Below are 23,513 nucleotides of genomic sequence, written 5' to 3'. Positions count from 1 at the left end.
CTACCCACCCTCCGCCACCACGAACCACCACCATGACCCACAATCTGTCCCAACCATCCATGGTAGCCCACAAAAGTAGCCACGCTAGACCCAAACTAAGCAAAAACCCAGATCGGTAACCCACTCGGCAGTAAAGGGAAAAAAATTAAAACTAAGAACCTGTGGATGAGTTGATGACAGTGGAGGTGGCCAAGAAATGGTGGAGCTGACAACAACAATGGAGGATTACAGAAGAAGAAGAAGAAGAAGATTAAAAATAAAAATAAAAATAAAATAAAATATAAAAAAAACTTAAGTGAAGCTGGTGATGGGTAGCGCCGGTGAAGGGAGGAGCCGATAATGGGTGGTGCCTAAGGTGAAGTCGGTGATAGGTGGGAGAGAAGGACCATGGTGGACTGAGTTTTGGAGAAAATACTGATAGTGTGAGAGTGAGAGAGATAGGTGGAGAATTGAGCTAAGAGAGAACAAAATGTAAAATGTTTTACCAATATTTCAAGCGTAAAATATTTTACACAAATTTGCCTTGCTTATTTTTGTTGACTGAAAATATTTTACTTTTGACTAAATATTTTACTGCAAAATAAACTCCGTAAAATGTGAAAATATTTTCTTGAAAATATTTTACTTCGAAACAAACAGAGCGTAAGTTGATTTTAAATTCCTGCACTTATTGGACTATTGGACTTTTATGGAAACTAATTTTGTTACCCACAATTTAGTAAAGGAATCCTTGTGCAAAAAGGGGGGAAAAATCCCATCTCATCTTACCTGAATTTTGCATTGGTGTGCGCCGTGGAATTACTATTTTTGCTGTCGAATAATAACTTACCACATAAGATTTGTTGTAAAAATGATTTTACAACATTTTTTACAAGTTGATGACCTAGTGAATAGTTATTGATAAGTAAAAAAAATGATATTAGTGGTGTTAGTAAAAGTTATCCACGTCAACAAATTATAAATATTTTGTAAAATAGTCAGTGACGTATCATTTCTCTATTTATTCCAATTTCATGCTTATCAAGGAAAAAGAAATTGGAAAACATAAAAACTATAAATAACAACTATGATTTATTACAGCTAGACACAAAAGAAAAAACAGGAAAGAAGAAAATAATAGAAAATAAAAATAAAATAAAAGCATTAAAAAAAAAAAAAAAAAGAAAAAGGAAAAGAAGGAAAAGAAAAGAAGGGAGGGTATCGCATGAGAGGGTCCTTTTTTGTATTCGCAAAGATTTGATGGCCATAAGGCCCCTTCAATTCACACTCTCCCACCATCACCACCGCCTGCCTCTTCCTTCTGCCAGAAACCTATTCTCACTCTTCCTCTCATCACCGCCACCTTTCTCTCATCAATCTCCCCCGTCCTCCCCCTTCCCCATCGTCCGCCGCATCGCCTCCTCAGCGACACCGATCTCTCGCCCTCAGAAACACCACCACCACAACCGCCAACATCAACATCAACATCAACTAACTTCGCCCCGCAGCTTGCGACCGTTGCCTACACCGGAAACCCTGGCGCAGAAAATCGGCAAATCCATCCGCCGCCCTGGCGCCCCTTCCAAGGCTAGGGTTTATGCCGATATCAACGTGATTCGCCCCAAAGACTACTGGGACTACGAGTCCCTCACCGTCCAATGGGGGTACTCTTGCTCCTCCTCTTCATCTTCAAGTTTCCTATCTTTCTATTTTTTGCGTGTATATGTGTGTATTTGCGTTGCGTTGCGTTGCGTTGCGTTGCGTTGCGTTGCGTTCTGCTCTGTTTGGATGAAAATTTGTTGTAACAGCGTTACGAGGTGGAATTTGTATATCTAAATTATGGAAATGCAAAATAGGAATTTGGAATTTCTATTAGGTTTAAATTGCTGAATTAACAAGCAGCTAGGGTTTATTTTTAGGTGTTTATGCGGGTGTGATTGATGGTACAGGGAGCAGGATGATTATGAGGTGGTGAGGAAGGTTGGGAGAGGGAAATACAGTGAGGTATTCGAGGGTGTTCACTGCACCGATAACGAGAAATGCGTAATTAAGATTCTCAAACCGGTGAAAAAGAAGAAGGTGAGTCTCTGCATCGTCATTGGCTTCTAATTTATGGTTCATGCTTGTGAAAGCATGCCTCTTGTTGTAGGAGTTTCCATAATCTCAATGCTTATAGTTTATGTTATCCTGACTTTCATCAGTTTATCCTATTTCAAAGCTAATGCAATTGTAATCGTGCTTGATTTGTTGTAGTTGTTTGTAAACTGCGTTCCTTTGCACGAATTGCTTTCTAACAATGGTTCATGAAGTAGAACGCACTTGCATAAAAAAAAGACTAATAGCAAAGAAAAAAAAATACTTTTTTTTGTTCTTATAAGTAACAAAGAAAAAAAAAAAAAAACTTAAAAACTTCTAAGCCAAATAGAGAAAGGACTCAAAATGCAAAATAAGACTTGTGGGTCTTTGTTACAGCCAAGGACAGCTCATTAGAAAATCTAAAATTATCAAATTGTCCTTATTCTAGTAAACTTAATTAAATTTGATCCAACAGCTTTCTAACCTTAGAAAAACTTAATATTTAGACTCAGTAATAACTAGAGTAACCTATGCAAGGCACCAAGATAGTCCCACATCAAAGGTAGACTACAAATATTGAATCTTTTGGTATTTAATCTTGTTTTTCTTTAGAACTCTATATTGTCCGCTTCATCAGGCTGCCATAAATTCTCATATAGACACTGATGCTTCTACATCAATATGCCATTGTGGTATTTTAATTCTCTATTTAAGTTTCCATCTCAATTTTGTATCACTGTCTTTGTGTTTAACAATTGAATATGAATTATTCACATGCAATCTCTCCAAGTTATTCTACTTACAATCTATTGCTTTTGTACTAGTGGATTTTTTTTTTTTTAATTTGAGTTTTATATGAACAGTGGATGGCACTTTGGCTGGATTTTGACTCTACTTTTACTTTTGCTTCTAGCACAAGTAACCCTTTTAATGGTTAAATTAAAGGTGTAAATGAGTTGTGCCCATGATGCTTGTGGCATTGCCAATTTTTCCCTGTAATATAACTTATTCTATGAAATCACTGTAGCATGACTTATTTTTTCTTCTCTTTTTCACTCTCCCCACCCTCTCCCCACCAAAAAAAATTGCAGATTAAGAGGGAGATAAAGATACTGCAGAATCTTTGTGGTGGGCCGAATATTGTGAAGCTGCTTGATATTGTTAGAGACCAGCAATCGAAGACCCCCAGCCTTATATTTGAATATGTGAATAATACAGATTTTAAAGTGCTTTATCCAACACTCTCTGACTATGATATTCGATATTACATCTATGAGCTTCTGAAGGCAAGCTTACTTTTCTCTCTTCTCTTCAATTGATAAGATGAGCATGTTTAAATTATCATTAATATTCACATTCGTAAATCCTGTCACCATATGTTCATTTTTACTTGTGTGGAAGCTTATAGATGTTTTGTGTTAAAATACATTGCCAAATTGTAACTTAATAATCTTTCTATTTTGTACAAAATTTCCTTCTTCTTCTTCTTTTTTTTTTTTCCTTTCCTTTTATCATTTGGTGCTTGGATTTTGGGGATAGATACTTCAATATTATAAAGCATTGTCATCTTTATAATTACTTCAGTTTATGTTGGCTAAAATGACAATCTTGTAGGGGAGATGAAAAGTGGTGGACTAAACTTTTGGGTCAACATGGATAAGGGGAAATTAAGGCTAGTTCCTAATGTTGCTCCCAAGGAGAACTAATGTGATGCAAGTTAGTTCATGTGGCCTTGGGGATAGACCTGGCTGACTGATTTAGTTTTTCAACAGTTTAAAGACAGAAAAGAAAGAAAGAAAAGGAACAAGAAGACATTTGTGCATCTCTAGTTCTCCGCTAATAAATTTGGCTAGATGAATTATTCTTCACAGAAATTATAGGCTTTCTTCTGCTGCCAAAAGAGAGTTACATATTTATATGATAAATATCAATAACTGACTAGCTCTACTGTATTTTGTGTATGTGTGTGTGTGTGTATTCTTTTGGAACAATCACAAACACATTTTTGGATTTACAAACAAAAATTCAATCATCTCTGTGCTTATATATTATCTAGAGGATGATTTATTTTTTGTCAGATAAAGAAATTATATTGAAAAAAGGGGGGAATGGATAAAAATATATATTTTTTGGTCTTGTTTAGAAAGAGACTGAGAGGCAGACCATGCGGTCTCTTGGATTTTGGTTTGGCAGTGTATTTGTTTAATTCATGATCTGTCCTAAATGTTCCATATTTTTATCTTGAAAGTTCATGCACTATGATCAAAAGAAAAGTTGATATGCAAATGTCTGAAGGACCACCAGTGGGAGAAGCAATCCTGGAGTCCCAAATCGCCTAGGGAAGCACATAGGTATGTGCTTATAAGGAGTGATCTTCCTCCCTTCAATGGGTAGTGGGATCTCCCCATCTTCAATGGATAGAGGGATCTCCCCCCGTTCAATGGGTAGAGGCATTTTCTTCCACTGCCGTGTGCTTTGGGGGGAGAACAAAACCGTGAGAGGTATGAGCCCCAAAGCAGGCAATATCTACACAGTTGGAATGAGATCGTTACATATGGTATCAGAGCTAGGTTCCAATCGGAAGTGTGGGCCTCACATGTGAGGACGCGTGTGCTTGTAAAGGGGGTGGATTGTGAAGGACCAGTGGGAGAAGCAATCTTGGAGCCCCACATCGCTTGGGGAAGCACATGGGATGTGCTTATAAGGAGTGATTTCTGTCCATTGTGTAGATGCCCTTTCTCCCACTGCACACGGGAGAAGAACAAAACCATGAGGGGTTCTGTCCCCAACCCAAAGCGAACAATATCTACATAGTTGGGATGGGGTCGTTATTAGAGCATAGGTATAAGATTTTGTAGACTTATAGGTATAATCTTGAGAATTTTGGAACAAGAGTGTATTCATGGGGAATTTTAATGTTAGAATTATTTGACCTACGTAGTGTTTTTCTAGAGCTTATAGAATGGTTGTATTGTCTGTGTGCTTGGTTTTGTCCTTTGGGGATATTTGCAATTTTACTCATCATATCTTGTTGTATTGCTTAGAGACATGGCTCCACCAAGGAAGAACTCATGGTGTGGTCAATCGAATGCTGGGGAACCGCTGATCTTTAGGCTATTATTCGAGCTATTGGTGGCTTAACCAATGTAGTGCAACATTAAGTAGAGCCACCAATCCGACTAGTGCTCTAGAGAAGTATAGGAAGCTTGAGCTTCCTACTTTCAAGGGTACAAAGGACCCAATGGAGGCTTTTTCTCCTACATCAGGTATGGGCTCCGAAGTAGACAATACCTACACCGCAGTGGGAGAAAATGCTTCTACATGGAGGGAGATCAATCCTAATAAGTAAATCCCCATGTGCTTCCCCAGCCGATGTGGGACTCCACTCTCTAGGATTACTTCGCCCATAGGGCCTTCACATCACTTGGGGAAGCACATGGAGATGGACTTATAAGGTGTTATCTCCTTCCAATGTGTAGAGGCTTTTTCTTCTATTGCTTTGTGCTTTGGGGGAAGAACAAAACCATGAGGGGTATGGGCCCCTATGCAGACAATATCAACATAGTTGGGGTGGGGTCGTTACAAATAGTATCAGAGTCATGCCCCAACTAGAAGTGTGGGCCCCACAAATGAGGACGTGTGTGCCTGTAAAGGGGTGGATTGTGAAGGACTAGTGGGAGAAGCAATCCTAAAGTCCCACATTGCCAGAGGAAGCACATGGAGATGTGCTTATAATGAATTATCTCTCTTCAATGTGTAAAGGCTTTTTCTCCCACTGCTGTGTGCATTGGGGAGGGGGAGAACAAAACCATGAGGGGTATGGGCCCCAATACGGACAATATCTACACAGTTGGGGTGTGGTCGTTACAAAATGTGTCTAGAATGAAGAACGTTGTGGTAAGTCGAATAATTTTTGCTGCTTCAAGAGGATCGTAGGTATTGTTGCCCAAATGAAGATTTAGTAGACCATAACCAGAAGAGTGGAAATTAGAAAGATGTAATCGTTATTTTTATATATATTCTTGTATTTGAAGGATTCATGATCTTGATTTAGTCCTGTGGTCTCTGTGTGGTACTAAAAAGTCCATGTTAGAACCATCATTTAGTTTGTTGTCTGGATGGAAAAAAAATGTATAGAGTAGATTTGGAGTCCTATCTAAATTATTGCACATCTGTTGAGCAGTGGGTTCTTGAATTACGAGACGGGAAGAGAGTGGCTGTCCCGATTCTTATTTCTTTGCCTCCGGATGCTGCGGTTGTTGGAACGAATGAGTCGAACCAGTTGGTGTTGGTTCCAGAGGAGTCATCGGAACCTAGGGAGATTAATTCTGATCTGGATAAAGGGGTTGAGGTTAGTGTGGAGGATTGGGTATCAGATATTGGTTCAGAGGATGTTTCCCAGTTCTCTGATTTTTCAGCTCCTCTCAATGTTGAACCCCTGGCCGTCTCCTTACCTACGGGTGTCAGGGATTTTCCTGAAGGGTCAACAACTTTGGTGGATAATTTGCTGGGAAAGGACAAGTACTCAGTGTGGTTTCAGGAAGAATTCAGTGGCTTTGATGATTTTCTTGGGACATCCCTCAAAGGTTTGGAAGAGCCAGCTACCAAATTCCTGTTGGCTGTTGAAGCTGAGTTACAGCAAAGGGATTTTAAGGTTCATTCTGATAAAGCATTGAAGAGCTCAGGGAGGAAAGGGATTAGGGAATTGAGGGGTTCGTTTAGCTCTGTCAATTATGGTCCAGCCTCTTATAGGCGCAGTGATAATGGTAAGGACAGGGCTCTTTTTATTTCTCAATGAATCTGAAGATTATATCTTGGAATGTCAGAGGTCTGAATGGCAAGGAAAAACGACTCAAGGTTCGTAATCTTTTACGCTCTTGGAAGGCTGATATAGTTTGTTTGCAAGAGACAAAACTGGAATGGATTACAAGAGGCCTTGTTAGAAGTATCTGGAGTTGTCCTTTCATTTTTTTTTGATAAGTAATCAGAAAGCTTTTATAAATGAAAGAAAGTAAGTCATACAAGAAGTTCATGATGATGAACAACAAGAGAAAAGCTACTAGAGAGATAAGCTAAGAGAGGACAAAAACACAGAGAGAGAAGAACAATTAGTAAACCCCCAACAACGAGACCACTCTAAGAGACTACGCTAGCATAAAAGATTTAGCTCAATCAAGGTCTTCTCTTTGTCCTCAAAGGAACGACGATTCCGCTCCAACCACACAATCCACATTAAGCACCCTGGAACCAAGTTCCATATGTCCGACTTATCCTTTCCATGCCACTGATACCAACAACAGATCATATCCGCCACCGATCCTGGCATAACCTAAGAAATCCCAAAGGCCTGAAGCATACAAGACCATAGGGCGTATGTAACAGGACAATGCAGGAGAAGGTGGTTATCCGACTCCCCATCCTTGCAACACAAACAACACCTATTAACCAAAGTCCGACCCTTAAGCATGAGGTTATCCAAGGTGAGAATCCGGCCATGAGCAGCAGACCACGAAGAACGCCACCCGCTTAGGGATCTTAGGTTTCCAAACCCCCTTCCAAGGAAGCCAAGAATTCGAAATACCCCGGATCGCGAGGTAATAAGACCGAGCATCAAACATACCATCCCCTTTAAGCCTCCAGTAAAGGGTATCTCTCCTACTACCCTGAGGAATACGAGCTTGGATAAGCCGAAAAAGAGAATACGAAGCCGCCAACTCCCAATCCTCAAAAGCTCTATAAAACGTTAAATTCCACACTCTAACAGTACCCCCTTCTGGAATCCACAAAACCTGCGAGATCCGAGGGCATCCTTGACCGTCGAACACTCGCCAAAGCTCAGGATAGAGAACTTTTAGAGTAGCGTCTCCAATCCACCTGTCATGCCAAAATCGGATACGAGTACCTTCCCCCACTACAAATGAAAGATGCTTAGAAAAGTTCTCCCAACCTTCGTTAATGCTTCTCCAAAGGCCGCACCCATGTGACCTCCTGCAAGCCCTAGACCTCCACCCCCCTTGACCCTCGCCATATTTTGAAGAAATAACACGACGCCACAGGTGGGTATCTTCGAGGCCATATCTCCACAACCACTTCCCTAATAAAGCTTGATTAAACGACACCACCTTTCATAGATTGGCTTTACTTGGGTTCTGAGGGAGCTTCTGGTGGTATTCTACTCTTGTGGGATAGAAGGGTGGTTGAAAAAATTGAAGAAGCAGTGGGGTGTTTCTCAATTTCGTGTAGGTTTAAAAACGTTAGTGACCACTTTGAGTGGGCCTTCACAGGTACCTATGGCCCTAATTTTTATAGAGAGCGTCAATATTTGTGGGAGGAATTGGCAGGCTTGATTAGTTGGTGGAATTTACCTTGGTGTTTGGGAGGGGATTTCAATGTCACCCGCTTTCCTTCGGAGAGGTTAGGGGCGGGAAGATTCACCCGCTGCATGAATGATTTTTCAGATTTTATTTCTCTTCATGGGCTAATGGATAACCCTTTGGAGGGAGGCCTTTTCACATGGTCTAACTCTACCTCGGCCTCTAGAATTGATCGGTTCCTCTTTTCTCCGGCTTGGGCAGATCACTTCTCTCATTTCTCTCAAAAAAGGCTTCCTAGAGTGTTATCCGATCATTTTCCTGTTCTTTTGGAGAGTGGGAATCTTCGTAGAGGGCGAACCCCCTTTCGTTTTGAGAATATGTGGTTGAAGGCGGAAGGGTTTCTCGATAAGGTGCAGTCTTGGTGGGATAATTACCATTTTCAAGGGACCCCTAGTTTCATTCTTGCCAAGAAATTGCCCTAAAATCTGACCTTAACGAGTGGAATGAATCAGATTTTGGCAATATCTCGGTTAAGAAACGAGTTGCTATGGAGCAAGTTGAATGCTCTTGATGTCAAAGCGGACACTCAACCTCTTTCAGATCAAGAAATGTTGGAAAAAGCTTCCCTTCGTGTCGATCTTGAGAAGGCAGCCTTGTTAGAGGAGATTAGCTGGAGGCAAAAGTCCATAGTGTTGTTTTTAAAGGAGGGAGATTCCAATACGAGGTTTTTTCATAGGATGGCGAATTCTAATAGAAGAAGTAATTGTATTGAAAACCTTAACATCGATGGGGTTTTGTCTTCCAACCAGGATAGAATTGCTGACCATATTGAACAATTCTATTTGAACCTTTACTCGGAGCGACAAGAGCAGCACCCTTTCCCGGATGTTTTGGATTTTCCTAGGATTTCTAGGGATAATGTGGATTGGTTAGAGAGACCTTTCGAGGATTTCTTGAGATTTTTGATGTCATCATGGAGTTTAATGGGGATAAATCTCAGACGACGGTTTTTCGATGGCTTTCTTTCAATCTTCTTTGGGGGATTCTCAAATCGGACATCATGGCGGTGTTCCACCACTTCCATGATACTAGCCAATTTGAAAAAAGCTTGAATGCAACTTTCATTGCTCTCATTCCTAAAAAAGTCGGCAGTGGAAGTAAAGGACTTAGATCCTATTAGCCTTGTTGGGGGGATTTATAAAATTCTTGCCAAAGCTTTGGCTAATCGTCTTCGCATGGTTTTAGGAGAGATCATCTCAGCTCCTCAGAATGCCTTTGTTCTAAATAGGCAGATCCTTGATTCTGTTCTTATTGCCAATGAATGTCTTGATAGTAGATTAAAGTCTAGTCAGCCAGGGTTGTTATGTAAACTGGACATAGAAAAAGCCTTCGATCATGTGAATTGGAGATTCCTTAATTACTTGCTTGAGCGTTGCGGTTTTTCAGATAAGTGGAGACGTTGGATTTCCTTCTGTGTATCAACGGTTCGTTTCTCTATCCTTATTAATGATACTCCTCATGGGTTTTTTGGAAGCTCAAGGGGGTTGCGGCAAGGTGATCCTTTGTCCCCCTTGTTATTTGTTTTGGTTATGGAAGCCATTAGTAGAATGTTGGATAAGGCTGCCCTTGAAAGCCAATTATCTGGCGTTAGAGTTGGTGTTTCTGGTGGTAGACCTTTGATGGTTTCCCATCTCCTTTTCGCTGATGATACTCTTATTTTTTGTGATGCTAACATTGATCAGCTGCTGACTCTCCGTATGGTGCTCATTTGGTTTGAAGTTGTGTCGGGTCTGAAGGTTAATTTGGGTAAGTCTGAGCTGGTGGCAGTGGGGTCAGTGCAAGATATGGATCTTTTAGTGGCTGTCTTAGGTTGCAATCATGGGTCCCTCCCTATGAAATACTTGGGTCTTCCTTTGGGGGCAAAATTTAAGGACAAGTCAATTTGGATTCCTATTCTTGAAAGGATGGAAAGAAAATTAGCAGGTTGGAAAAAATTATATTTATCCAAGGGAGGTAGAGTCACTTTAATTAAAAGCACTCTCTCCAATCTTCCTACTTATTTTCTTTCCTTATTCCCTATTCCTGCTTCTGTGGCCAACCGAATTGCTAGACTTCAACGTGACTTTCTTTGGGGTGGTCTAGGAGATGAGCCCAAATTTCATCTGGTTGATTGGTCTTTGGTGTGTTCTCCTCTCTCTTCAGGTGGGTTGGGGATCAGGAATCTGAGAACCTTCAATATTGCCTTATTAGGGAAGTGGTTATGGAGATTTGGGCAAGAAAGGGATGCTCTTTGGCGTCAAGTGATTGAGGTGAAGTATGGTTGTGATTGGGGTGGCTGGTGTTCTACCTCTTTCTCTGGTCCTTATGGTGTCAGTTTGTGGAAAAACATTAGACGGGGGTGGCACTCCTTATCTCGTTTTATTATGTTTGATATTGGAGATGGATCAAAGGTCCTATTCTGGCTAGATCATTGGTGTGGTTCTTCTTCTCTTGCCGTTCGCTATCCGGAATTATTTAGGATTTGTCGTAGAAAAGAGGCTACTGTGTAAGCGGATCTTTTGAGGTACACCAATGGAGTCCTCCATTGGGAGTTTCAGTTTTGTAGGGATGTGCATAATCGTGAATTGGAAGCTTTCAGGAGCTTCATCAATTCCATTTATAGCACTCCCGTAAGGGGGATTGGGGAGGACAAGTCTTGTTGGCTGCCCTGTAAGAGTAAGGGGTTCACGGTTAGTTCTTACTACCATCTTCTTGTTGGCCATAAGGAGCAAATTTTCCCTTGGAAAAGCATTTGGAAGCAGAAGATCCCCTCTAGAGTAGCTTTCCTTGTTTGGACCGCAGCTTTGAGGAAATGTCTGACTGTAGACAATTTAAGAAAAAGAAAGATTTGCATCCTGGATTGGTGTTATATGTGCAAGTGCAATTGTGAAAGTGTTGACCATCTCTTTCTTCACTGCACGGTTGACATTGAATTGTGGGACATGGTCTTCGGTTTATTTGGAGTTTACTGGGTTATGCCAAGGTCTGTTGTGGGGCTTTTGGCTTGCTGGCAAGGTCGTTTTGGTCGCCATCGTAATTGAGATATTTGGAAGGCCGTTCCTCATTGCTTGTTGTGGTGTATTTGGAAGGAGAGAAATAGTAGATGTTTTGAAGACATCAAGAGTTCTATGCCTGTTCTTAAGTCTCTTTTTTTCCGAACCTTACTAGATTGGTTCTCCGTGTGGAGAAGCCTTCCTTTTCTTTCTATTTTGGATTTTCTTGATTTTTGTAATGTTCGTCCTTGATTTGTTCTCCCTTGTATACTTCCTGTGTACTTGGGTGACTCTCTTTTTTCAATAAATTTCTTTATTACTTATCAAAAAAAAAGTTACAAAAAAATTATAATTGTAGGGATTGGGATTGAAGAAGAAAGGATTTCTAGATTAGCTTAAGCTTTAAAAGCCAAGAATGGTTGAAATATAGGGATTGAATTTTCAGCTAGTATACTCCCAGTGTACTGGTTGAATTTTTTCTAATAAAATTTATTACTCATCCAAAAATACACACTTTTTGTACTTGTTGAATTTTTAGAGGGTCTCGATGCAAATGTATTTTTTATGTTCAGGGTACACTTTTTTGTCTGCAATGGAACTTATATTTGATAGTTGCTTCTTCTGTCCATGAACTGGTTGGATGTAATAACCCCTTGATCAAAATTATGAGTAGAGGGAAACCGTTTTTTAATATTTTTGGTTCCTTTCTCTTCTTCTTTTTTTGTGTGTGTGTGTGGGGTGGGGGGTCTGAATGTCCTGATGGGCTGATAAATTACATGCTAGTTTATATCTTGTTCTCTCTAAATATGTTGATCTTTATTTATTTTGCTTAAATGTTATATTTTTTCTCAAATTAATCTAATTAAAATTTGCACCCTGATTTTTAAAACTGGGGAGAATCTTACATTTTTACTGATGTATTTGTAGGCATTGGATTATTGCCATTCACAAGGTATTATGCATCGAGATGTGAAGCCCCATAATGTAATGATTGATCATGAACAACGCAAACTTCGTCTTATTGATTGGGGTCTTGCAGAGTTCTATCATCCAGGGAAAGAATATAATGTCCGTGTTGCTTCAAGGTTGTTTTCTTTCTTCTCTTTTTTGGAAAGATGGTGATTTAGTTTCCTGTTGTTGTGCCCCCTCCCTTTCTTTTGGTTCTTTGTCAGAACTGCTTTATTCTGATATGCCTTTGTTTTCTCGGATCAAGAAATTACCCGAAAAAGTGAAAATTGCTTCTCATGGGTTTGTTTTAAAGTAAAATATTTTAAAGGTAAAGTTTTTTACTGTAGAACATTTTCCATTTAAAACATTTTCAAGTGTTTGGTATGACCTAAACACTTGAAAAAGCAAGCCACCACTAGCCACCCCCAAATGCAAACACAAAACACTCAAAAACCAGATCAGATAGGGGGAAAAAAGACAGCCACTACCATGACCAATCGCAACCTACTAGCCACAACCGGCTACCACCCAAAAATCTGAGCATTAAACCACCAGCAACCCACAAATATGACATTAAACCACCAAATCGGCACAAATCTGACCAACCCACCCAAAAGAAATCCAAAAAAGTAACTTACAAACCCATATTCAAAACCCACAAACCAATTGAGAACCTCTAGTGGCAGTAAGATCGAAAAAGGGTGAGATGAGAGGAGCCCACCGCCTCTGGTGGCAGTGGCACGTGACAACGTTTGGGGTTTGGAGGAGCTTGATTATGGAAGCTTTGCCGAGAGAGAGAGGGTCATGCAGATGAAGGAAGCCACCACCGTGATGGTGATGGTGAGACGCTGCAAGCGGCGATGCAAGGTCGGCCAGAGTGGTTGACGTGGCTGATGAGAAGTTGGGGAGGGGGAGAAGCAACTGAGAGTGTGTGTGAGAGATGTAAAATGTTTTACACTTGTTTTAACTGTAAAGCATTTTACTTGCCTTAATTTTACAGTTTGAATATTTTACAGTTGACCAGATTTTACAACAAAACAAACATGGTAAAATGCGTAAAATATTTTACTCTGAAATAAACAGAGTGTTAGTATGGAGAGGAGTTCTTATCACTTGGGATGAGAAAGGAATTTTCTTTTACTTTTTTGTGGGAAACTAGTGAATTAGTGGCAACTTTGAATATTCTTAGTCTAGGGAAATTTTAGATCATGATTTCCTGCCACAAAATACCTATTGTACTCCATATTACTTGGGGTGACAAAGGAGATCATTTCTCTCTTTTGGGCAACTAATTTTATAGGGACTTAATATTGAGTAAAATAAGCAGATTGTACAATTTAGTGAGTGTTCATAGGGTTATGGATAGGAGATGGTAAAGAGTTATGAAAGAATCAATATCTAGATTATATGAAATAAAGATAGCAAAGTATGATTTCTAAGTTGTTAAGAGACTTGTTGATGCAGGAGGCAATGGGAAGACAGATTTATTATATTTTATTTGATTTTATGTATCAAGGGCAATTTTGTAATTTCATAATATTCTAGAATGTGCTATGCTAATAGTCCATTAGATCTTCTTTTGGGCTTTATTTTAAGTTTGTTTATTTACTTGGGCTTAGTAGTAAAAGCCTAAGGAGTCCAAAGTCCAAGTCTTATTACGGTTTTAAGAAATCCTAGTTCAACTAGCATTAAAGAGTCGTAGTACTCTCCATTGAGTTGATTATTAATGAATATTTTCAGAAATTAAGAGCTATGAAGCTTTCTTTTATGATTTGTGTGATGCAACCTTCTCCAAGGTGTGATGCCAAGAAACCCTAGGTGTGATGCTTAGGAAGTTTAGGTGTTATTCCTAGAATTTATCTATTTTCTTTAATTTTACTATTTACGGTTACTGTTCACGGATCACTGTTCACAGCATAGGAACAGCCACCTAAACCTTGATTGTTTTCGTTTGTTTCATCCCCAAACCCTATTAATCCTTGTCCCTTTGGAAACCCTATAATCCCCATTATTTTCTAGCCTATTTTCCACCAAACCCCAATTCTTCAAAACCGCAATTATACCAGATCTGCCCCAGGTGTTCTAAATCAGGTATTTGTTGTTCCCCCTTGTCCTATGTCACTTGTAGCTCATTGGCATTGTCTGGTCTCCCTTATGAGTAGAATCAGGGTTCGAGTCCCCTCTCCCCATTTGTTGTAACAATGGAATTAAAAAAAAAAGTTTGATTATCTATGTCATACCCAACTCTTCATTGGCAAGACATTGTCCCATTGGGGAGTGACACAAAGCATCTCCCTCAAGGTTTTAAAGGGTCTTTTACCAATTAGAGCAAGGCCCTCCATATAAGGCTTAGGACCTCCCCTTGTTTTTTTGATAAGTAACAAATCTTTATTAACAAAAACTTCTAAGTATACAGGGGGTATACAAAGAAAGCAACAGCATTAGCCTCTCAAATTACAAAGCTCAAGCAAGTCTAACAAGGAAAAACTAGAAAATAAATGTAAAGCTCTAGTCGAATCCTTCAAGGAGTGAAGGAAAAAGGATTTAATCTCGGTGCTAGACTGCTCGCATGCCTCAAAACTTCTAGCATCCCTCTCCCTCCAAATGCACCCTGTCACGCAGTGAGGAACCGTCTTCCAAATTACGACTTCCTGATGCTCGCCAAAACTGCCCTACCAAGACACTAGCAGATCCTTTACCCAATTTGGCATAATCCAGGGCAAACCAAACACAGAAAAAACCAGGCCACAACTCATGAGCTATAGGACAATGTAGGACCTTCCCTTACCTAGGCAATGTGAAACTTAGTCAAGATTTGGTTCGCCCTCACCTCACCCAAGAGGTCTTTTGGCCTTTTGGGTCCTCACAATCTATAAGTTGTCTTGTCTCATACAGAAAGGAGTTTGACAATGAATGACACTCTGAACTAGAGTAAGGTGAATGAAATGGATGGCAAGGTAACTTAATAGTCAGAAAATATATGACATTAGAACAAAACTGGATCTCATATGAAATTCTTTAATTCTGTTTCTGTATTCTGAATAGAATTCAAATTAAACTGAATCTCAAGATTAATTTGAATTCTATTGGGAGGGATCACAGAAACTGAATTAAATAATTTTATAATGAGAGAAGTAATACTTTTTAAAGTTAACAGATGCTAGTCTTTTATAGATGTGTGTGTATATATATAGATATAGGATATAGATATAGATATAGATAGATAATTTATTGACTAAAAGGAACTGCATCATGTACACGGTGTGTATTTGGAGAGTCCTAAAAAATTACGAAGAATGAAGTCACAATTGGAAAGAAAGTGAATCAATAAAATCAAGAATGAATCTCGCTAGGACCCAGAACATGGGACCATTAAAACAATGATCTCATTAGGGATGACTTCAGTTTAATAACTGAAACTTCCACACGTTCTAATGTCCAATGATTCCTCTCTCTCCATAATGTCCACAATAGGTAGAAAGGGGTTAGATTCCAAACTAAGGAGAAATACTTACCAAACCAATTCCTCCATCCCCACAATGGATTAACAATGCTCTTAGGCATTACCCAATGAACCCCAAATACAGAGAAGATAAATGAGTCCATAATTCTTGCATAATGTCACAATCTGACAACAAATGATCCAGTCTTATCATTACTCTGCACATACCACACCAATCTACCAAAGTAATTTCTCTATGAGATTATTGCATGTTGGAATCTTCCCCATGTTGTTGTCTACACAAAAATGCAGCTCTTTTTGAAGTCTAATCACACCAAGTACTTTTCCAGGGGAAAGCTATGTCATCAAAACCTCTCAAGTTGTCAGAGTGTGATTGAAATTTGAACCTCCTGTCGCTATTCAAACTCATCCTCATATGATCAAGGCCCTCTTTGTTTGGGATGTTGGAGTACAAAATATCCAACAGGTTAATTGGCTCCAATTGCCAATAATTAAAGTTTAGTCTTTAGGAGCGTAACGGGTTCTGTTCAGATTGTATTTATCAACTGAAAGTTACTTATCAATGTATATATTTATCATTTGGAAATCATCAGATGAATTGGCTTTATGTAAATTTCACTCTTTTAGGGAAAAATTTATGTATCAAGTAGTGTTTGATAGAGTAATGTTTACTTTGTTGAAATTTTATGGTATAGAAAGAGAAATTTTGGTTTTACTTACACTTTAAGGGATTTTTCTATTATGTTCATATGATTTTCTTCTTGAAACTAAGAGTCGTCATTCTTATCCATTGCTTTTAAACTTTTTTTTGGCAGATATTTTAAAGGTCCTGAGCTCCTTGTTGATTTGCAAGACTATGATTACTCTTTAGACTTGTGGAGCCTTGGTTGTATGTTTGCTGGAATGGTGAGCATTTTCCTGCCTACATTGTTAAAATTCATTAGGCCAGACATAGTTGTTAGTGTTGTACGCGAATTGAGAAAAGAAAAAAAAAAACCGTTCCATGCTCATGAATAGTATGATACATAGATACATATTATTTGAATGGTATGATATTGTATGTATTGGATGATACCTAGACATGTGGGTTTAAATTGAGTGTTTTTTTTTTTTGGGGTTAAAATTTGTGAATTGACTTGAGTTCAACTAATTGTTGGACTTGTTTTTAACACAAAAGTATTGGGTTACTTGGGTGAACCCAATAAAATAACTTGTCCATGAGTTTTATTTATTTATTTTTTCTATCTCTCTCTCTCTCTCCCCTAGAAATTTAGACCACACTTGACACTTTTCTTTCATATTTGTAGATTTCTTTTCTATTTCATGAATAAAGTATTATACTTACATGACCATATAGTTATTTTTATTATTGTTATACAACAACAAAAACTTAGTCCCAAAATTTTGGTGTTGGCTATGGATTCTTAACAATTAGTTAGCATTGGTCAAATGTATTCTACTTTTCCCCATTCTATTCTATCTAAAGTTATATTCTTTGTTACTTCCTTAATTATATATATATATATATATATTGTCATAATTGTTATAAATCCAAGAAACTTGAATGCCAAGAAGAAATATGAAGAAAAAGTTATTGAAATATCGGAACAATAAGAGATAGTAGATGTTGGAGATGATGAAGTAGAAGATGTCAATAGAGAAATGATTTTGCAAGATGACGAAAATGATGATAACATTGACTTGGACTATGGAAATGAAGTTGATTAGGCAAGATGATTTTTAAAACAATTTTTAAAACGAGAAAGAAATTATTATTTAAGCTTATACATCACGTATTAAACTTTTTGAGTTTGACCAATTTAAATCTGAATGTTATATAATATATTTTAATTTGATTTATTTAATTAGCTTTGTTAAAAGTTATTATATAAGTGATGATTAAATTAGTCATGAGTTGAATATGTTCCAACTTTATAATAAATATACTTGTTATATATGTATATCTATTTTTTTTTAATAAAGTTTACAAAGCGTTTGTGTATCCTATGATATACAAAAAAAAAAAAATAATCACAATAAGATTTGCGTTTTGACAACTATAAGGGAAGATATCTACATATTGTAAGTAGGCTTTAGTGTGTTGTACCATGGTACTTTATATTTTAGGCCAATAAGCTATAGGCTATAGCTGAACTGGCTCTTCCTCCTCCCATAATAATGGATAGATGGGATAGAGGGTGATGTCGTGGGCCTTGATCTGCTTGCATACTCATCGGTATTCAATAGCAAGTTATACTCTAGCTGTCCCTCTGTTTATGACAGTACCACATGGGTGGCAGATGGCAGGGGGGTTAAGAGTTTGATACTTTTTCATGGTATGCTCTCTCTGGTGATGCTTATTATTGAGGCTTGTGCTGTACAGATATTCCGTAAGGAACCGTTTTTCTATGGGCATGATAATTACGATCAGCTGGTCAAAATAGCCAAGGTATGTCTAGTTTTTATTAGAAGTTTGAACATTGGTTCTTTTATGGGGGAAAATTTGTAAAATAATATATTTTTAAGATTAATTATTTAATTGGCATTGTTTTGAAATTATTTGGGTATCTAGCCTTTTTCCTATAATCTTGTTTATAACATGATTTCACTTACAATTCATCCAAATCAGCTGAGATTGAGTTTTGAAATTACAATTTTTAAAAAGAGGCTAGATTCCCAAATAACTTTAAAACGGTACTAATTTAAATATTATTATTATAATAATATTATTTTTGCAAAATTTGCCTTCTGTTATATGAACCAAGTCTTAGTTGATTGATGGATATTTATAGGAATTTTTTTTATATAATCTACTGTAATGTGTCTGTGAAACATTACAATAAAATATTTACAACTGGGTTTTAGAAACAACAGAAAGAAAGGAAATTCTAATTCCAAGTTTGCATTTTCTTCTACAATAGGTCCTTGGGACAGATGAATTAAACACTTATCTGAGCAAATACCGTATAGAGTTAGACCCTCATCTTGCAGCCCTTGTTGGCAGGTTGGGATCAATCTCATGGTTTTATCCTTTTTATTTTTTCTTGTTGCTGATGTTGTCATTGTTACCAGGCAGCATTAGTTTTAACCAAGAAAATTCTTTGTTCTTGAATTGAAATATAGGCATAGCCGGAAACCGTGGTCAAAGTTCATTAATGTTGATAATCAACATTTGGCTCTTCCTGAGGTAGATTTTATCACTAGTGATTTTTTCGCCAAGTTTTGAATGTTATTTTTAATACGTTCACTTTCTACTTTTTGAAGGCTGTTGACTTTGTAGACAAGTTGCTACGGTATGACCACCAAGAGAGGCCTACTGCGAAAGAAGCAATGGTAAAGCCTAGTCCTCAAGTACCCAGCAAATACACTCAACTTCCATACACAAACTCTCTCTCTCTCTCTCTCTCTCACGCGCGCACACACACACACACACACACGCATATATTGCTGTCTTTGGCTATCAGTCTATATTGTTTCCATTACTTGGTCATTTCTGTCACTCTGTAGTAACTATACTTGGATGATTTTGCCGTTACCAAGAAAGAATGGTGTGCCTTTTCTATGCTGTCCATTTACCTCGTGTGTGTTAGGTTGTCTGGTATAATGAAGTAGACCTTGTGTACATCTGAATATGGGCTTTTCAGTCATTTTCCTTTGAGGATATTTGGACTGACAATGTGTACCTAGCATGGTCTTGTTCATTTTTAATGCTAGTTCCACTTTAGTAGACCCTGTCTGTTATGTTTTATCTGTTTCATTTGCATGTAGAATGTTAAGTGTAGTTGATTTCTTGCAGGCCCATCCCTATTTTTACCCGGTAAGAAATGCAGAAAGCAGCAGAACTCGTAGCCAGTAGATTGATTCCAGATGCTTGCCAAGATACGTTTTCTTCTTTTTCTTGGTCAGGATCTTGCTCTGTAATCTCAATATGGTCGGTGAGTTTGCAATTAGGATGCTATGCAATGTTTTAGTTATCATTGAACCGTCAGTTTATTTGATTATAATTTATTTTTTGGCCAATTAGGTTCCTGTACTTGGTGTGCTCTCTAAAGTTGTGAATGTAATATTGACCCAATTTCAGGCAGGATTGTCTGCCTTTTTCTTTTTTTTCCTGTTAACATTCACATGTTTACCCTGAACTGTTTTAACGCATTGGGAAATGGATCAAACGATATTCCTTAAAAAGGAGGGTTATTGATGAATCCAGATCGATGATGTTTACTCAGATTGATGATTAGTGATTCTTCTAGTCGTTTCGATCAATTTTTAAAACTGGCTGGACTAATAACGTGTCCAACCAACAATAGGTAGCTAGTCTGGTCTAGGTTGTGCGTTAGAATTCTATACGTAAAAAATCAGTCAAAACTAGTTATACATCCGAGTGATGCGTTGAGTAATTAACTATCTTAATAATTGATGGGACACATGATAGTATTATATACATATATCGAGTCATTGTTACAAGCAGAGCAGCGTGTAACTGGAAGGCTAGACTGTGTTTAGTTCTTATATCAAGTCTTTTTTTTAAATTTCTTCAGACTTGGATTATGTTTTACCCAAAGTATGCAGAAACTGGAAGGCTAGACTGTATTTCAGGGGCTAACAAAGCAGTGATTGCTTTACTCAGTTTGCTTCTACTAAGAATGATATATTTGGATGAATGAATGTCTTCCATTTCTGAGTTGTTTAGTCGAAAATGGCTCATACATTGTAAATTTATCTTAAAGATGTGTATAAAATGCCCTCTTTTAACTTAAAAAATTAAAAAATAAATGAGACACTTGATATTTTATACTAGAGTTTCAAAAAAAAGAAAAAAGAAAAACAGAACGATCATAATTTAACTATTAATGAGTGTCTAGGGAGAAGATAGCTGTTTGGCACAGTTACGGTTAGGGCTGTACATGATGTGGTGCGGTTAGTTTGTGAAGCTGTTTTTGCACTGCACTGGATCCTTTGGTTTCCTAAAAACCCAAGCCACTGCCATGCCTGAGGAATGGTTCTTTGGTAATATTGATGGCAGTTCCAGTCGGCACGGTGGTCGGTTGCCACTTGTCTATCAGAGAGAGAGAGAGAGAGAGAGAGAGAGAGATCTGAAACCACAATCAAACCCAAAAAACTCCCCAAGGATTCAAACCACAAATCAAAACTTAGGATCAAATCTAAATATCGAAAGATTCAAAACTAACTGCAAACCCTCTAAATATTGAAACCCAAACAAGGTAAAGATTCTTGAGATTGACCTTCAATTGACTCACCCGTGATGTCCAATCAACCACCAAATGATGGAGGCAGAGTCAAGAACTTATAGATCTAACTTGGGTGCTGGTAAAAATAGAGGTGGCTTGAAGATCGGAAGCTGAAATGGTGGTGGGTTTTATGTTGTGGATGGGGTTGGAAATTTTAGATCAGACATAAAGGGGGTAGAAATCAACCCTTTATATAACCAAATTGGTTCGATTTAGTTTGGTGTTTGTCGGAATCCAAAAACCTTCGTTGACAATTGTACCGGCCAACTTCGGTGCTTGAAAATTGCTGCCAATCACTGTGCCTAACACCTGTGGTGGAGGCTCAAGGTGGCAAATTAGTTCAACTCTAGTCGGTTCTGTCACGCGGTGCCTGTACACCCATAGTCACGGTCACGCTTTTAGAACTCAACTTTATAAGCCACTTAATGTTTTTGTAATAGAATTTTATCTCTACTAAACTATTTTAATCATTTTTGAGATATAATCAGTTATGAATTGATATAAGATATGAGCAAATATAAGATAGCTCACTTGAAAAATTTTTAATTTCTTTTAGAGATATTTTCAGTATATATTATCAGTTACTATAAAGGTATTCTATTTATTTGTATTATGAAGCAATTATTAATTAAAATTATTTATAACATTGTTGATCTTTCTATTTTTGACAAAGTACCATCAATTCCTCACAGGACCTTTATATTTTTGACAAGCCAAAATCAAGAAGCTTTGGGTTGTGCAGCAGTCCATATGTTTAATGTGCCAGTGTCTAAGGAGACGATTGGTTCGCTGTGATATGCCTTTAATGTAATATGATGTACATTATAATGATGTGCCATTAAGGTTTTTAGTTTATTTTATTTTTTCTATCATTACCATAATTTAAAATTAAAAACATATTACATCGTCTTAATTTCATCACCTTTCTAAACAATGTAATATTGTATTCTTGTATTGAAATTAGATTAATGTAAAATGACAATAACATAATATTATAGCGTAATGCAACATCATGGTGAACCAAACACCTCTTAAATATGAACCACATTTGTACAATCGGGTTGGGCTTTAACGCATGAGACACTTTCCCCCACTAATCCTCTCACCACTGCCTTTTTTTTTTATGTATTCTTTTGCTTAACCTTTTGGAATTTAGCACCAAGAAAAAAAAAACATTTGTTTGGATGGAGGAAGACTAGGAATCAGAAGAAGAGATTTAAAGGAAATGCGTTAAAATGAACCCTAATATTAATATACAAATTAACAATACGTTTGGATGGACGGAGATGAAAAGTGTGTATTCCAACCGCCTTCCCTCTTATCTGCTCTTCTCTCTCCTCATCTCCTTCTATTCTGAACATACCCTAACCTGAAAGAATAAAATAAAAAAAAAAAAAAAAAAACTAGAAAATAGTAGATCAAGTTATTAATGGAGGCATCTAGGGGTGTGCATGACAGCATGACTCAGTTGGAATATTTTTTTTATACCGATCCAACATTGTTAAGTTCTATTCCAAATTCCAAATTCATTAAACTTATTTTCAAAATACCAATAAAAATAAAAATAAAAATAAACTATAAGTGCTATAAAATAAAAATAAAAATAAACTACCAATTTATTTTATTTAAAATATTTTTAAAAATGGCAATAAAATAAATTTATAGTCTTATATAAAGGGTTGGAAACTTTTTCTTTAGTCCTTAACTTTCATGAGAAAAATATAATTATTAATTATATATTTTTTTTATTTTTTGATACAAGATAGAATTCTACTCTAGCCTAATCTAAGTGTATATGTGTGTGAAGCTCCCTCCTGGAGACTTGAACTCCGGCCCTTACCCCCCACACCCCACAAGCACTTATACTTGTAGAGTGACCATCGCACCAAGGGTGTGCGGTGGTATATATTTTTTTTATTGAAGGTAAGAGTCAGTTCAATATAATTTAAGGCATGAGACGAAAACTTTAATTGCGTTAATTTTTATTTTTAATTAATAAATTTTTATATCAATACAATATTTAAATGCTTCATTCTTCTTGAAATGCAAATTTACTAATTAAGCTTTTCTATTTACATTTTGCTAACATCTTATTTTTTAATTAATCAAATGACTAATCCAATTGATCCAAAGTTGGATTTTATCAATTGTAATATTGAAAAAAAAAAAAAAAATTCTACTATTGCCAATAAAGTTTTGTGAGTGATATATGTATTTTTTTTTAAATACTACATATATAATATAATCAATATTCATAGTTATGTTACATATTTGAATATCATTATAATTCTTTCTAGTGTTATCTTCTTCTTTTTTGTGTTATTTCATTATATTCCAACTCTTTTTGATGAATTTTTTTTTATTGATTTGTGAGATTTTTTATCTTTTTTTTTTGTATTTTTTTTATATTGCCAGTATAAAAATAATCAAGAGATGCTATTTGAGATTCAAT

At 37.2% G+C, this 23,513-nt stretch overlaps 1 protein-coding gene across 3 annotated transcripts; it reads left to right on the top strand.

Annotated features, from left to right (window-relative positions):
- Positions 1-1,179: 1,179 nt before the first annotated feature.
- On the top strand, positions 1,180-21,993 carry LOC142624338 (casein kinase II subunit alpha-like). Of its 3 annotated transcripts, none has more exons than XR_012842315.1 (11): positions 1,180-1,643; positions 1,929-2,058; positions 3,147-3,341; positions 12,329-12,486; positions 16,628-16,718; positions 18,196-18,261; positions 18,734-18,816; positions 18,936-18,999; positions 19,077-19,145; positions 19,609-19,747; positions 21,754-21,993. XR_012842315.1 is itself a non-coding variant. In XM_075797873.1 (10 exons), the coding sequence occupies exons 1-10, from the start codon at positions 1,240-1,242 to the stop codon at positions 19,666-19,668; spliced, it is 1,320 nt and encodes a 439-aa protein (XP_075653988.1). In that variant the 5' UTR covers positions 1,180-1,239; the 3' UTR covers positions 19,669-19,997. The 3 variants fall into 3 exon arrangements, 1 of the variants encoding a protein (XP_075653988.1); XR_012842314.1 differs by lacking the exon at positions 21,754-21,993 and adding an exon at positions 19,837-19,997; XM_075797873.1 differs by lacking the exon at positions 21,754-21,993 and having other exon boundaries at positions 19,609-19,997.
- Positions 21,994-23,513: the final 1,520 nt, after the last annotated feature.

The sequence above is a fragment of the Castanea sativa genome, chromosome 2 (assembly GCF_040712315.1).
Source record: "Castanea sativa cultivar Marrone di Chiusa Pesio chromosome 2, ASM4071231v1".
NCBI lineage: Eukaryota > Viridiplantae > Streptophyta > Magnoliopsida > Fagales > Fagaceae > Castanea > Castanea sativa.
This window is presented reverse-complemented; position numbering and strand designations above follow the sequence as displayed.